General features: G+C 42.1%; 1 protein-coding gene across 1 annotated transcript in view; it reads right to left on the reverse strand.

Annotated features, from left to right (window-relative positions):
* Window positions 1-16,320, reverse strand: part of SHANK3 (SH3 and multiple ankyrin repeat domains 3) — a 341,151-nt gene that overhangs the window by 112,379 nt on the left and 212,452 nt on the right. The window contains exon 15 of the mRNA XM_026071167.1: window positions 13,790-13,865. Within this exon, the coding sequence (XP_025926952.1) occupies window positions 13,790-13,865 (76 nt within the window). The remainder of the gene's footprint in view (window positions 1-13,789; window positions 13,866-16,320) is intronic.

The raw sequence follows: 16,320 nt of genomic DNA on the forward strand, positions 1-16,320 counted from the left end.
TGCACTTGCTAAGTGTGTAAGATATATGACTCTTCTTGAAGTATCTGACTCCTTCAAGAGCATTTACAATGTGTATTATACACCAAACACTGTTTCAGCAGGTATTTTTAATAGTCTGTAAGTTAGACCTAGCTTGAGGATGAGATCAGCATTGTGGCAGATGGTAAAATATAAACTGTAATGTAGAAAAGAGAAATGACCACTTACTGTTCTGGTTCTGAATCCGGAACAAAGAAGGCCAGTGTAACCATCTACTAAAATGATGTGCATAGAATAGAAAATCTGTCACACCTAAGGAGAACACAAGGTAGCATCTGTTGAAATAAAGCATTTTAAAATCCAAAAGCCAGAATGCTTTACACTGAAGAGCCTTAGAGAAAACAGCTAAGGTGCTATCTCAGTAACAAATGCCAGTATTTAAGATATTCTGGAAATTTGGAAAATTCCAAAGCCTGGAAGGACTGCCAGAAATGAAACAAGAACTACAAACTAATCAGCCTGACACCAATCCCAAATAAATTAACAGAATGCTTTATTTGGAAGATAAAGTAAGAAAACTTTTTAGTGTGGTTAATGAAAGGTAGATCACATCAAACTTCTTGTCAAGATACTAAATATAATTAATAAAGGAAACAACAGAAAACCATTTACTGTAGTTTAGAGGTTTGGTATCATTACATACGAATTAATTGCACACAGTGCAACCTTTTAATAGGGCTTACTAGATTACATTTTGTGAACTGTTAGTGAGCCCACTTTTATTAACCATAAGCACACAGACATCAGTGTAGGGAGTTCTCTCTAGCTAGTCCCATAAGGATGAATCCTAATCTGCAATAAGTGAGCTATCTCAGCACTGTCCGATTTTTGCACCTTTATAGTTGTGTCACGCTTTCTGCAGACTCACACCTTAGAGCATGGCAGCAGTCCCCGGGCTGACTGCACAGATATCAGGAGGCATCCCAATAATTCTGCAGATTAGATAGAATCCTACAATAAATCATATCCAGTTTGTGGATAACGATGAAAAACCATGATTTAGAAATATGGGACCTTTGTGTTTAAAGTTTGCAGAAGGCACATAGAATCCTGTCATAGCAGAGGAGGGGGAGCGATTGCTAGAGTGATCTGAATTGTGCCATTAAACAATCAGAACAACCAAAAAAAAGTTTGATACAGGTAAATGCAAGATATCAAAAATATAGGTTCTACTTTCAGTATAAGAGACATCCTTTGAAAGCAACAACTCAAGAAAGGGCACAACACGAGCTTTCACTGCAGTCAAGTGAAGAAAGGAAACCTCTGGACTTATAAAAACGATACAGTAGAAACAGAAAGAGCTCCTCCCTCTGAACACATGGGAATGGTCCAGCCACTGTCTTCAAGAATGATGTGAAAACATTTGAGAGTACAAAGCAATGAAAAAAGAGGCCCAGGAGCAGGAAAAGAAGTCTTACAATGTGAAACTTGATCTTGATTTATTCCTATCAAAGAGGAGGTCAAGAGGCATCTGCATCATTATACACGGGTACTTACAGAAGGAAAAAATACTTTCAATATTTTAGAATTTTCAAACAACGTTGAGGAAAAAAAAAAGTCAGATCTCAAGATGTGACTCAAGAGCCTTGAAATAAGATTTAAATTCCCACCAGAGAGAGCAATTAAGCATTGAACACTGTGTCAAGGATGCGGTGAACTCTTGCTTGGGGTTCTTCAGGACAGCTCAGAGATCGTTTTCATTAAACTTCTACAATTATGTATGAGAGAGGAGTAGGCTGTTTGGAAGCTGTGACTCCTTCTGATCTTGAAGTTTGTAATGCTGATAGTCCCTCCCATACACACACACTTTCCCCTTTCGCTCCCTCCCTTCATGGGTGCTGCTTCAGGGAAAGGTGAAACACAAGAAAGTAGTCAGAATAGGATACAACACACGGGGCAAGCCAGCTCTCTAAAATAGTAAAAGGATGCTTGCGTGCTCATAGTCAAACCAATTACCATATCTGAAGAGGGAAAGAAACAATCTCTCAAATTACACTGTTAAAAAAATCCAGGAGTTTTCACCTTCCTTTGCACTATATGATGCTAGTCATCTTCTGGAAATCTTTATCTATTAATTTCTCCCAAAAGTAGAAGGGTTTTGGAGGCAAACAGCCGTTTAGTCTTGTGAATATGCTAATGCCCTAGTCTAGCAAAAGTCTTTGTATTCAAACTTGATATCTAGGTAAAATTTAATGGGCTGTTATATACAGGAAGTCAAATTAAATGTAATTGCCCCTTCTCACTCACATCCTATCAAAACAGAAAACACTTTGGGGAAATTCTTACCTATTTAATTTAACTACTCTGAGCTGAAGAGGTGCTGGAGAAAAGAATATTTGATACTGCTTTTCAGTTTCAATTGTTTATAATGACCTGATTACCTTCTGTCTGGAAGAGCAAGAACCAGCAGTTTCTAATCAAAAGAAAAATCCACCAAAATACATTAAGAAGACACTGTAAGAATCTGCAGTCTTACTTGGATAACAGTATCTTTTATAATTCTAGTTTCTGCAGAGAAATATGATAAGCTCCTGTAATACCTGTGTTTAATGCCTTCCTGGAAATAATTACAAATAACTTAAAGTTCTTCCATGTTGAAGAAATATTTTTGCTTCCTTTTTCTCATGACGTGCAAAGAATAGCTACCAAAGGTTGCAGCCACATGTTACCCGAAGCCCTGTTGATCAGCAGTGGAATATCTGGTAAAGTTCTGTAGAGACTTAGTACATGCATGATCAGAAAAACCACAGAAACCAGTCCGTGATTTTGAGAGGGCCCACGACAGAATCAATTATTTGAAAACATTCCTAACAGATGTTTGTCTAAAATGCTCTTTGATTGTCCACTGAGAGACCTTTAAATAACTATCTAGACAATCTTTTCTAACACTAAGCTACCCTTATAATTAGAAATTTTCTCCTACTGTCTAGTCTAAATTTTGTTTGCTGTGATTGTTGCTGATTACTTGTCCTGTTCAAAGAGGACACCGTGCACCATTTATTCTGAAGTCTGCAGTTTAGCTTATGTATTTTAAGAATGCTACCAGGCATTCACTCAGAGCTCCTCCTCCAGACTAAAACTAGCCAGGCTTGTTCAAACCATCCTCACACATAATGTTTTCCAGGCACCTTGTCACACTTGCCTTTCCCCCTATGGAATTTTCTCCGTTAGATGCATCTCTTGACATTTGGTGGCAACATGGGACACAGCACCTCAGTTCATACTTTACCAGTGCTAAGCTGGGGAAAACATTTATTTCCCATGTTTATTGGACTTCTGTTTGAATACCCCAATACCTTTGCTTTTTTACAGCAGTTTGATATTGCTTATTGATGTTCTGTTTAGGATTCACTATAACTTCTGAATCTTTTAGGTAGAACCATTACCTAACCAATCGTTCTCCATCCTGCATTTGTGCAGTTGATTATTTCATAAGTGTGATAATTTGTATTCCCCTTACTGAATTGCATCTAAGCATTTTTAGATGATATTTTCTATCTGCCAAGATCATTCTGAATTCTTATCCTGTCTACAAATAGATTTGCAGTGACTCACTGAGGGCTTTTACTATGTCTTCTGTCCCTCATCAAGTGAGCATTCTTGTGCAGGAAAGGGGAGGATGATGCTTGTCTCAATGCCTAACCCCTTGGGGGAGCTGAAGTTAATAGAGGTACTGTGGGTTTTTCTTCTGCTTCTTCAGGACTCCAAGTCAGCAAACAATACTGATGACACTGAATGCATTCGCAATATGTGGGAAAGAACCACAGCAGTAGCCAGTCTTAGTGCAAAAAGGGGGGGAAATGCACTGATTGTAGGGAATGCGCCATTTCATTTTAAGCAATGTATCTGAAGTCAGACAAATCTTGCTTGGAAGACCCTGTTTTTCTGCATCAACTCACTGGGCAGTTAAATGAGGAGTTGTACATTGCAGACACCTAGGGTAGGATGCATCTTGCCTACGTTTTGACACCTATAATGTACATTTCTCCACATGAACTAGACCCCCTGGGCTTCCCTCTTAACCTATGGAGGGAAAGATGTGCTACAAAGGCATGAATGCTTGGTTTAGATGAAAATGAACTGCACCCTGGAAGTCCCCTTTTCCCACTGCATATTATAAAGAGAACCTTGGTGATAAGGTCAGGTAGAGAGGTACTGAACTGTCTAAGATGAATTTAATCCCAAAAGTCAGATGATAAAAGTCTGTCTTCTCCCCCATTCAATAGATAGAAAACACCCACACCCTGCTCAAAGACACCAAATTGTTGATATGAAGATACGGTTTTCAAAAACCAATCGAAGAACTGCAGTGAGGAAAAAAACATAAAGGAGTTCCATAGCTGTGAAATGCTCGAAGAGACAAGTCCTTCATCTCTAAAGGTGGCTGAGAAAAAAAGGAAAAGTCTTCAACATGTTCCAACTTATTTCATTCTTCCACCTAGCACAAAGGAACAAGAACATAACCCCTATACAATCTGTGAACTTCTTTTTGTTAAAAATTAGTCTTGGGGGATAAAATGCATCCACAATGTTAATGTGCACAGAGATAGGCTGATTCCTTTCACCTAATGTCTTTCTGCAATCCAGAGTGTAAGAACAATGATACTGCATAGGACTCACTGACATGAGGTCCTTTCTCCAGTAACAGTCAGTAACAATCAGTAAAGGAAAGAGTATAAGAAACAGAATAAAAGTACAGTGATCCACTCACATTATACCTTCTCTGCTTCTAAAAGCCCATAATTGAATTCTTCATCTCAAGCCTGTAAACAGATCATTATGTTTCTTGGTCACAAACACATTTACTCTCCACTAATTTTGTATTCCCTTTTTGAATCCATTTATATTTTTGGCCTCCACAACATGCAGTGGGAATAAATTCTACAACTTAATCGCTTGCTGTGTGACAAAGTACTTTGTTTTATTTTAATCTTGCTGCTTGATAATTCCACAGAGTGCCACCTCATTCTTTTGTACTGAGAAATAACTATTGTTCCATATTCACATTCTCCTTGCCTACTCATGATTTTATAAAACTCTATCAAACCCTTCTCAGGTACCTCTTCTCCAAGTTGAAGAGTTCCAGCCTATTTAATCTCTCCTCATATAAGAGATGGTCCATACTTTGGATAAACCTTGTTATTTTCCTCTGAACCTTTTCTAGTTCATTTTTTTTCAGATGGCTAAACTACAACTGAAGTATTTTTCAAGAGATGGACAAGCCATGGAGTTATACAGAAGTACAACACTATTTTTAATGGACTTTCTATTTCTTTCCTACTTCCTAACATCCTATCTGTGTTATCAGCTGCTGCCCCAGCTGATATTTTCTGAAAACTACCCACGTGACTCAAAAATCTGAGTAAAGTATTTTACACAGAATCTTTCATTAAGTAGGTATATACTTTAAAGACTTTCAATCTGAAAAAATGCAGGAACCAATAGGACTTTAGTCTCATCTTTCACTTGTAGAAAGTTGAGTGATCAACAGCTCTACCAGTTGTCACCTCTTTCAAGTTTTATTCATATTACCTGACCAAAACCTATTGCAAATACACTACAGAAAAGAGGACTCCTTTAATCAGGTCTCTTGACAAAAAATGAGGTTGTTGTATGCCCCTTCTCCCCCCGCCACACACACACCATCAATCCTTTGCCCTTCAGCATTTGCCTATAGTGACATTCCCCACAGCGACATTAGGCATGGCATCCTTCACTCAGCTAAAAAAAAAAGGAAAGAAAAAGCTAGCGGAAATCCTTACTAACTCTTCTGCACCTGGCAGATTTCACTGTTGTTCAGACAGAATGTTTGTATATTTTCCCAGGACCTGCTTTTCAAACTCCTAACCTGTTTTCCTGAATATATTTTTAAAGAGAAAAAGAGAGAACAGGGTTTAGTAATGCTCCTTTAATCAGTAATGCTCCTTTAATCAGTAATGAACAGTTCTAAAAGCTGTAGCTGTTTAGCTTGGGTACCTTTCTTAACAGACCCCATTGACTGGCTGCAATCTCCTTTCATCATTTCATTATATTATTTATTATTCATCTGGTCCTACCTCTTGTATAAAACAGGCCACAAAACCTTATGCTTACCATCAATTCTGACTGTGCCAGAGCCTAAATTTCAGAGGCAGCTGACCAGTCCACTCTAGGATTCCAAGTACAAGGAATGATTAGGAAAAAGCAAGGGGTTGGGAATTCACCTTTTACCATTTCGTGTTCCTAAAACTCTCTGTGAAAGAGGCAAGTGGTCCCAAAAGATAATGTTCACCAAAAGATCTTAAAACACTATTCTGAAGGCACTTTAATATGACAAGTGGGATTATACAAAGCCTTTTCAAGAAGAGATTTAATTTTCTCCCTCTACTCTTTTGTTGCTATAGAAATAAAGGTTGCACTAGCCCAGTGCAAATTACCTTCTCCCAACTAGATGGGCTTGCCATTACAAAAATCCATTTCTTGTAATATACCAAAAGCGGGCATCCTTCCAGACCAGTCAAGGCTGACTGATCAGCACTTAGAGTCACAAAGTAGATTTGTCAAAGATTCACTTACCCTCTTAGTTTCTAAGCATTAAACTCCTTTTGCAGGGATATTTTCTATGAACTGTTCTGTAAAGCCATTACCTAGGCTTCTTTCAAATTCCTCATTGATTCCTGCTTGTAACACAGCTTCCCTCAGAACCTGATAATTAGTCACAACCAGACAGAGCACCAGAAAAGCTGATACAGCTTCCAATTCCCTGTCTGTTGCTTGCCTTCTAGATAAGCTTGCAGGAGCAGAAATCCAGGAGGGTTCCACTTGCACAACGCTCAGCACACTTTAATGACCATCCTATACAAACAGCACACCAGGGACTGATGAGGCAGAAACAACCAATAAATAAGCTTCACAATGGAAAAGAATAAAGAAAGCTGTCTCAGAGCCACACACAGCCAAGAAATAGCTTGATGAAATTCAGAATGACTCCTTTTACTTAGACTGATCTGGAAACCAGCTCTTTGCTTAAACATTACTACCACCTTCAGGGTACTGGCCATGCTGGAGGAAGACTCTTTACAAAATGAGTGTGCAGAGGTAGTGCAAAGGAGATAGCAGGTTACAGTGACTGACGTAAGCGAAAGTGCTTAGTATCAACAGAGGAGTGAGAGCTGTGACCGTCATTGCCAAGAAAGATGAATCTTGAATAGGATCTAGAGAAAAGAAAGGAGTGGAAGCCATTAGACTGAATCTATATAGGGAAAACACTGGTACTATTCTTTTGCTTGACAGGGAAAAGAGAAATTGCAAGTTATTGGTGCAGTCCCAATGATTTCTAAGTGACTCTACCAATCACTTATATTACTGATCTCCTCATTCAATCCACCAAGATAGTCAGGGGCTGGAGCACATGATTAATAGGGGAGGCTGAGAGAACTGGGCTTGTTCAGCCTCGAGAAGAGAAGGTGAAGGGGAGGCCTTATTGCTGTCTGCAACTGCCTAATGGGAGACTGCAGAGAAGGGAGAGCAAGACTCTTCTTGGAGGTGCACAGCGATGGGACAAGAGGCAATGGACACAAACTGCAACACGAGAAATTGCAATCAGATATACAGAAAACTTTTTCACTCTGAGGGTGGTCTAACAGTGGAATATGGGCCCAGAGAGGCTGCGGACTCTCCAATTTTGGAGATATGCAAAACAACCTGATCTAAGTTGGCCCTGCTCTGAGCAGTACATTGAACTAGAAACCTCCAGACAACCCTTCTAACCTAAATTATTCTATGATCCTGTGTATCCACCTATTTGGCCAGTCACTGCAGTGGAAGGGCGCAGAAATTCCTGTGTGGAAAGGGACTGCTTTGTGCTTCCCCTCTCTTTTAAAGGGAGGCCCTTCCAGATGGCTTGTGAATACTCACCATTATAATCTCTCTCCCTGATCAACTAATCCCTGTGATTGAATAAAAAACAATCCTGAATTATCCATTGCTACCAATTCTTCTACTTCCCAGCTGTGCCATGTAGAATGTGGCTGCTTAATTTTATATTGAGTTAATTTCAAACCACTTTAATCTCTTTCCTTAACAGAGTTCATCAGATAAGTCAATTCCCTTTGTGGTTGCCTCTTTCTGACAGGAACAAGCTCAGATTCCTCTCCCAATTCGCTTATTCATTTGCCGAGTTCTGTCCTGCACTCCTCATTCTCAGAGGTCTGGGGGAAGGTTCTCACTGCAAGCTGGGCGACCTTGGATGCCCACTACACCTGCACTCTGGAGAGGACTTGTGCTTTCTTCTTTAACTGCAGTTATGCTTCAGAATGATTTCAAATGAGAGGTGGATAACTCACCCCAGAACAATCTCTTACTCTATGCCAAAGCAAACTGAATACCTACTTTTTGTAACTGGCAGTGTATTGGTGAAGTTTAAAACTCTGAAATAGTGCTTCCCCAGGAGGCTGATTCCACTAAAGAAAAGATTTTTATTCAAAATACAGTCTAGAATCTTCTCATATTCTCACATATATCCCTATATAGAGGCATAACTTTCTTTTCACCTTTTAAGGTAAAAAAAAAAAAAAAAAAGAAAGGAGTAAATCATTTACCCCACCCAAATCTGCTATTCAACCATGTGAATACTGTTCCCTGCTCCATTTCACAGGACATCTGTTCAAACCGGCAACTATTTCAAAGGCTTTCCCTGAAAGTTAAAGTCACTTGTGTGTAATTTTCTCAAGTACTTTTAAGTTATTCCTCAAACACTGTCATTATGTTAATCTCCTCCCACATTTGAGACCTCCAGTGAAGTGAGAGATAATGGAATAAGCGCTCTCCTGCAAATCATTTTAATTTATCTGCTGTACTGATCTTACAGCACCTTAGTAACTTCTTCGTCTCTGCTCTAAAGGTATCTGTTAGCCCAAATGCTTATTTTTTTAAAGAATGGAAAGAAACATCCATGCAGTTCATGCTATTTATTAAGGCAATCCTAACACTACCAACTAAACACCCATACCATATTCCTGACTACCTCCTCATATTCACATTCTGCCTGTGTATCAACTCCAAACTCCATTTCCAGGCCCAGAACGCTGGCAGAACACGTCCTCATGTTGATGGTGCCACTCCTCTGTTCTCAGCATTCAGCTGCATGCTGGAACCCCAGTTACCCACGCAAGCTACCCGCTTTAGCAGTAATCACATTCTGAACTCCACGAAACAGAGCTGATAAGCTTCCACCGAAATGGAAAGACAGTGCTCCTGTCTCAGGGTGTCTACTGGTGAGAGGATGGCTGATAGTTACAGCAATGCTTTTCATGTCATTCACCTCCAGGCCTTTAGAGAAGGACAGCCAGCGCTGCCTGAGCTTTAGGACAGCCAACGTGTGGTCTCAAGAAAGAAGGGGAACAACTACAGTTCCTTGTTTTACCTTGAGCTGGTTTTACCTAACTGAATGGTGAGGCTCCGTTTCAGTTTTGCACTCAAAGCAACCTAGGAATGAATGACAAGTTTTTATGTTTTATGAAACTTCTGAGTATTTTGACACAACAGGAAAAGAAGATTACAAACATCGCACTATTCAGCACCATCACTGTCTCTCACTGTCTCCTCCAATGCCAATCCTAGCTCTTTCTCCATTTCAGGAGAGTGAAAGCACTTGAGTTACATGTCACTGGGCAAATTAATGGAACAAAGATCCATTAAAGGCTATTAAATACAAAGACATTGCCTCTGGCTCAGGAAGACTGAGCAGTGAATTGCTGTAGGCAGGAATAATATTTTGGGGAGGTACTGAAACATGCTTATTCTGTTCTCATAATTGTACTCAGTACCTGCCACTGGCCACTGTGTGACACACAACACTGGCCTAAAGGATCCTTAGCGTGCCCTAGAATGGCCATTCTTATGCTCTTACGCCGCATGCCTACACACCATGTTATGGACCTGTAGCTAATATCCTTTAGTTTGCTCAAATTCAACTCACCAAAATTTGTCAGAATGCACAGTGTTCACAGCCAGTGTTGGCACTGTTATTGTGATCCCAGGACATCCCAACCATACTTCTGCAAAGCAGTTCAGTTCATCAGGCACTGCTTTGCATGTATGGACCGCCTGGGAATGTCAAGACCATTTAAACTTAGCTTCCGTATCTGATGGGCCATTAATAAATGCTCCTGGAGAAGACGTAAAAAGCCATCTATGATCGTGGGGAGGTCCAGAAGAGGCTTTATATCCTCCTGACACATAGTCCTGTGGGACTTCAAGAAGGAAAGATCTCCCCTTCCTCTTTGGTAAGTGGTATGGTTAAAGACATGCATGTAAACATAGCTGCCTGACCTCTTCCCTCTCCTTTCCCAGCTGACTCTGCGGAAACGGGGCTGCTATGACCAAAACTGTCATCACTAGCACGATTTGTGTAGTTTGCTCCCAGCTGCCCTCTTTTATGAGGGCCCCTGGAGACCAAGTTATGGGACAGATGGGACAGCTACTTATTCACCTGTGGGAGACCACTCCTGCCTGCCATCCTTCCCAGGGACTCCACCACCCTCCTCCACTACACAGCCTCCTCATACAGAGGAATACGTATGTGGCATACATATGGCAGTGGAGGGGTCTCAGGTATGAGGGAGAACAGGAACAAGCCACAGCCCAGATGGACTGGTCTGCAGCAACACACAACCCACAGACTGTATGAAGCGCACTCTTCTCTAAGGAGAGTTTTTGTTTTGCCTTACACAGCAAATATTCAGACCCTTACTTTAAGGCCAGTTTAAGAGGCCTGAGTTGGTAAGGCATTCTGAAAGCATGCCTCATGTAATGTGCAATTCTAGAAAATCTACTCAAACAACAGGTTTATGCCCATTTAGAAGTAGTTCAACAGGGCTTAAATGTTGCCTCAATCTACATCTGTCATTTGGGAAATTCAAGACATCCAGCTCAGATTCCCAGGTTTCCTCTGTCTTGGAGCGAAGAGTTCAGAGCCCAGGAACAGGACCAGGTAGCTGACCGCAGGGCCACCTTCAGCAGCCATATAGGATACCAAGGAAAAGGCCAGGCCTTGAAATCTGCTCTCTGTAGGGCTGGGGAACCTCACTTTAGGCTTCAGAGAAAAGCCTCGTTCACCCACAGTTCATAAGAAGAGCTGTACAGGGTCAGGCCAGTAGTCCTTCTGACTTCCTACCAACTGCTAATAGTGCAAAAATGACGGAGGAAGTAGGAACTGCCCAAGAATACAGTGGTGCTTCCCCACAACGCGCTCCTAACCTCCAGTGCGTTATGACTAAGCGAATTCCCGAGTCAGAGCTAGTCTCTTTGTGTTCAGAAGCCCACAATGGATTTTTCTGTCTTCAGTTTGTCCCGCTGCTTTCTGAACCCCTGTCAGTTTTTAGCACACAGAATGCTACTTAGCAAGGAGCTGCACAGTTTAATTGCACGTTACATGGAGAACTCCTCCTTCGTTCACTTTCAACATTCCACATGCTTGTTTCATTCAGAACCTGGTGGTTGTTGCACCAGAAGAGACAGAAACCAACTATTCTCTGTTCACCTTTTCATATCACTCATTTGTGGACTTCTACCAAACCCCTTAGCATTCAACATCATTTTCCAAGCTAGAGAGTTCCAGTCTGTTTAGTTTTACTTCTTACGGAAGATCTTTCATAATTTTGAGCACCTTTGTTGGTTTTCTCTGCAATTTTCCAAGTACTACTTTTTAAGTCTGAATGACCAAAACAGCATCCAGTTTTCAAGATGTGGGCACAGTATAGATTTATACAAAGAAAGACCTTAACGATGTTTTCTCTTTTGTTTTTTCCCTTCCTAATAATTCCCAAAATTCAATTTACTTTTGCAGCTTTGGGCTGGAAATTTGATGGAACTATCTGTCTACCCCCAGATCTTGTTCCGGAGCAGAAGAAATCAGTCCAATGCCTACACTGAACGTGAAATACTACTACGGCCTCTTCCCGTGTGCATTATTTTTTATTTGTCTGTGTTGGAGTTCAGCTGCTGTTTTATCATCCAGTACCCAGTGTCACAACATTCAGAACTGCATGGTTCTTTTGCAGCGTTCTGCAGTTGGCCTCCATTTTTCTACCCTGACAAACTTAGAACTGTTGACAAATTTTGTTACTCAGCGCTCATAAATGATTTGGAAAAGGGATTGAACGCATTCATCAGCACAGCTCTCCCTGGAACTCCAGTGGTGAGCTTCTTCCACTAATCCTGCTTCACAAAAGCTTTAGTTGTATTTTCAGTCATACTCTTGTTTGTTTTTGAAACACCTCAGTGTAAAACATGATATTTTCACTGTGATATCACAGTGACACAAGGTCTTTATTCCTAAGCAATTATGAAGAGTTTAAAACTCTTTAACGGGCAAGAGTACCTCAGAGTGTTCCTTCTGATGTGTGTTACCTCACGTTTACCAAAATAAATTTATTTTACTATCACACTGTTTATTTCCGCAGCTCGACGCAATCCCACCATCTACTCTTGACTTGCCTATGGAATGTAATTTTGAGTCATCTGCAAATTTTGACCTTTTTCCTGCCCTTTTCAAGATTAAGAACAACTAGTGACCCTAGCACAGGCCCTTTGTGAATTCCTTGTAGCATTCTGCCATGATGGAAATTGACTGTTTTTCCCCTTCGTTTTTCTTCTTTACTGTTTTCTGATTCATAGTAGCGTTTTCTCTTTCATCCCATAATCAGTTAAGAATATAAGCAGCCTTTGAAGAAGCACCTCACAGCTTTTTGAAAACTTAAATAAGTTATATCCATCAGTTTGAGTAAAAAGTGCTCAGACCCACCAAGACAGATTTGCAATAAGAAGCACAGTAAAAACAGAACGCGTTGATTATTTTGTCGATATGCTGAAAGAGTTCAGGATAACTAAGGAAATTTAGTTTTTGTAAAATGAGTTGTCACAGTTTGCTCCTGTCATGTCATAAGCAATAATACCCCTTTAATTACTCGAATGATCAATAATTGTTACGAGTACTGAAGTCTGACAGCAAACAGAGATGATATTCCACAGAATAACCCTATATTTATCCCTCAAACATGCCACATAGAAACCCAGTTCCAAAAGTGCATCCCTGTATCCAAACGGTAGGCCTATTCCTGCAACCTGTTCTTCTATGAACATGTCCACCAGCCTGATGTGTTCATGACCCAGCACAAAATAGCAGCATCACCCCTGCTCCCATTAATGATTCCAAACTTAATACTGTATTGACTTTAATCATCTTCCAAAAGGTCAGTCTTCACGCTCAAGTGAGCACATTCAAATGTCATGCAGCAGAACACCAGTGGTGATCCCACAGTCCAGACAGCACATTCAGTACAACCGACAGGCTAGAGTGACAGCGGTTTTCACGCTGTCCCATGCACAGCAGAATCCTCTCTGCCCCTTCACAGCAAAGCTGCAACTCTACATCTGCATCCAACACAAGCTCTTCTACTCCCAGAGTGCCCCAAAAAATCCCCGAGTCTTAACAAAACATCGTTTTCATGATCCCAGCCTCTCCCATGCCAAAATCTTTATTCCTAAACTAAGACGTGAGCCAGACTGCCCTGTTCCGCTTCAACATTTTATTCAAGTAACTCTCACCTAGGACTTATAGTTCAGACTATAACTGAATTGACCAAAACAACCAGGAAAGTTTCCTTCCCACGAAATTAATGCAACATATACTGCGCAGCCAGGAAAAGGAGATATTACTCCATGGAACAAAAACATCTTGTAGTCACAAAGAAAACATGTGGATGCTTACCTGTGAGAGGTGAAATTGTCATAAGAGCCCACAGTATAATGTCTGAAGAGACGCTTTGTCCTGTCTTCTCTGGTTTCTGCAAGAAAAAAGAGACATCACAAAGCTGAGAGCTAAAAGAACATTTGACATTGTCTCTGCTTCCCCTACATGTAAGAAACAGAGTGAACCCTACTTTCACACAAGCATTATATAATAAACAAGTACTAATCCGTGTGCAGGCATGTATTGATATGATCATTCCCATGCATATTCGTATACAGACCCAAACGTGCACAAATCATTCTGTGAATATAAGATCTCTTCTCTAGAACTTTTAAACCCACAGAGCTTAACCTACAATGCAAAGGCCTCAAATTTCACCAACACATCAAAAAAAGCCAATGAGGAGAATCAATCCCAGGTAAGGCAAAAACACACTCCTTGTCCCAAGGCAGCAGTCTGATTCCTTTTCCTTATTCTCTTTGGCCTCACGAATCTTACATGTCTCAAGACACCACGATGCAGTTCCAACAGAAGAGACGGCAACAGTCCCAGTTAGATCTGCGTCTCTTCCGGCAGTCAGTGAGCTCCACGGGTGTATGGGAGTTACGAGGAAGGAAAGTCAAGAACCTAGACAGACTTCTGTTATCACTCACCTATTAATCACTGGCGGCATCCCCAACTCAGTGCACAGACCATACTCATTGGAGCAAATGTCCCCTTTTGGATGTAATAAGTCAAGCGTCTACTTGCCTGCCTTGGAACTGAAAAAGCATGAGAACCTACCAGCCTGATCCGACACACCAGCCTGATCCAACCAGCCTGATCCAACCAGCCTGAGCAAATGCAGGAGCCCACATTTCTGCACCCAGAGGAACTCTGAAGCTGACAACAAGAGACACGCTAGGTGCCTTCAGGTTGCTGGATGATGAAGAACGGCAGCTTGAATTATGGCTAAGGGGAGATAGGTGCTACTGTAGACAGCTGTAACAGGGTTTGCACCTAATGTGCTTAAGAAGAGGCATCTCAAGGAGATGTAAAGGAACTTAAGCCAGACATTCCTAGTTACCACTTTCCTAACACAGAAGGAATTTGCATGACATTACCAAAATGAATTTATTTGCGTGACCCAGGATTAATACCTGAGACTTACCCTGCAGAAAATAATTGAGGCCACGCACTACATAGGACTGAATGTGTTACATTGAGCAAACTCATCCATAGCTACAGTGGGGTGATAGGACTACTAGGGTTGGTAAGGTACCCCGCTCCAAACAACCACGTAAATCCACTTATCTACTCTGTCACCACTTCCTCACTTCCTTTTGAAACACTTGGCGCTGCTCACTGTATTCCTGGCTACAACATCAGACAGGTTGTTGCTTTGATTTAAGTTCAGCCATTCTTTAAGCGTGCTCAATAAGGCAGTCAGAAGGAAAGAACAAATGTGGAGAGAGAGGAAATGAAGAGTAAAAGCACAGATGAGACTCACGCTTTTCACTTCATAAGGGACACAAACTGTTTGCACCCGAAGCCAAAACAATCCAAAAGAAACATTTGCTTTTCTCTGTGCTGAAACTCAAAATAACCACAGCCAGCACCACGGGGCTGTCGGCAATAGTACAGGGGACAGGAGTCTCTGCTGTTGGCTATGACAACGTGGTAATAGATTAGTTCCATTCTAAGGAACTTTTCTTAAAGTGCAGGATAGCACACGCTTTCAAACCTTTCACTCTGGTCTCACGATCACATGAAACCACCTCTGCTGTTACAAACAGGAACGCTAATACCATGGTCTGCTGCCTCGGGGACAGGCGGCAGCGCCGGACGTGCCACGGGGCGGCCGCGTCGCACAACCGGCACGTCGCTCCGCGTCCCTCGTCGCTTGCTAATGGCACCAGCTATCCTCTGCTACGGGTGCTGTTTCCAGAGGTTTGGCTGCAGCCGCTCTGCCCCAAAGGGGCCTTTGCCGTGCGTGCGAGGTCCGTGCTTCAACGAGGATCTCCTGCTCTTTGGGAACCAGGTCCCCAGCGAGCGCTTCCACTTCGCACATAGAACGCGCTTACTACGAGCAAGGTTAAAAGAGCAACGCTACCAAAATTTAGGAGTGAAATCAGCAGATATGGCATTTATTTGTACTATTGAAACCACAGCCTTGTGGTTTTTCTAGGTTTTTGCTCGTGGGCTCTCCCCAAAGCAGTGAGGAGAGGCCTCGTTTTGCTGCGCTTACTCTGCCGGGACGCTGTGGCTCCGCGTGCCCCTCCTGCCTCGCCAGATGGACGGACGGACGCCTCCAGGGCGGCGGGCCCTGCTGCTCGGAGGAGCGGGGGAGCCCTGGCAGGTGCTGGCCCCTCTCATCGCCTCGGCGCGCCAGGATGCCACGGGAGCTGCTTGCCCCGCGCGCTCGAGGAAAGGAGGCCGCAGAGAGGAACCTGCGTCTCAGGAGCCCCCTCGGGGAGAGCGGGGACGGGCTGCGGCCAGGCTGGACGGCTGCTGAAACCCCGGGGTCGCTCCCCAGTCCCGGTGGCGCCAGGCGAGGCCGAAGCTGCCCC

This window comes from Apteryx rowi, unplaced genomic scaffold (genome assembly GCF_003343035.1).
Source record: "Apteryx rowi isolate R43461 unplaced genomic scaffold, aptRow1 scaffold_322, whole genome shotgun sequence".
NCBI classification, from domain to species: Eukaryota; Metazoa; Chordata; class Aves; order Apterygiformes; family Apterygidae; genus Apteryx; species Apteryx rowi.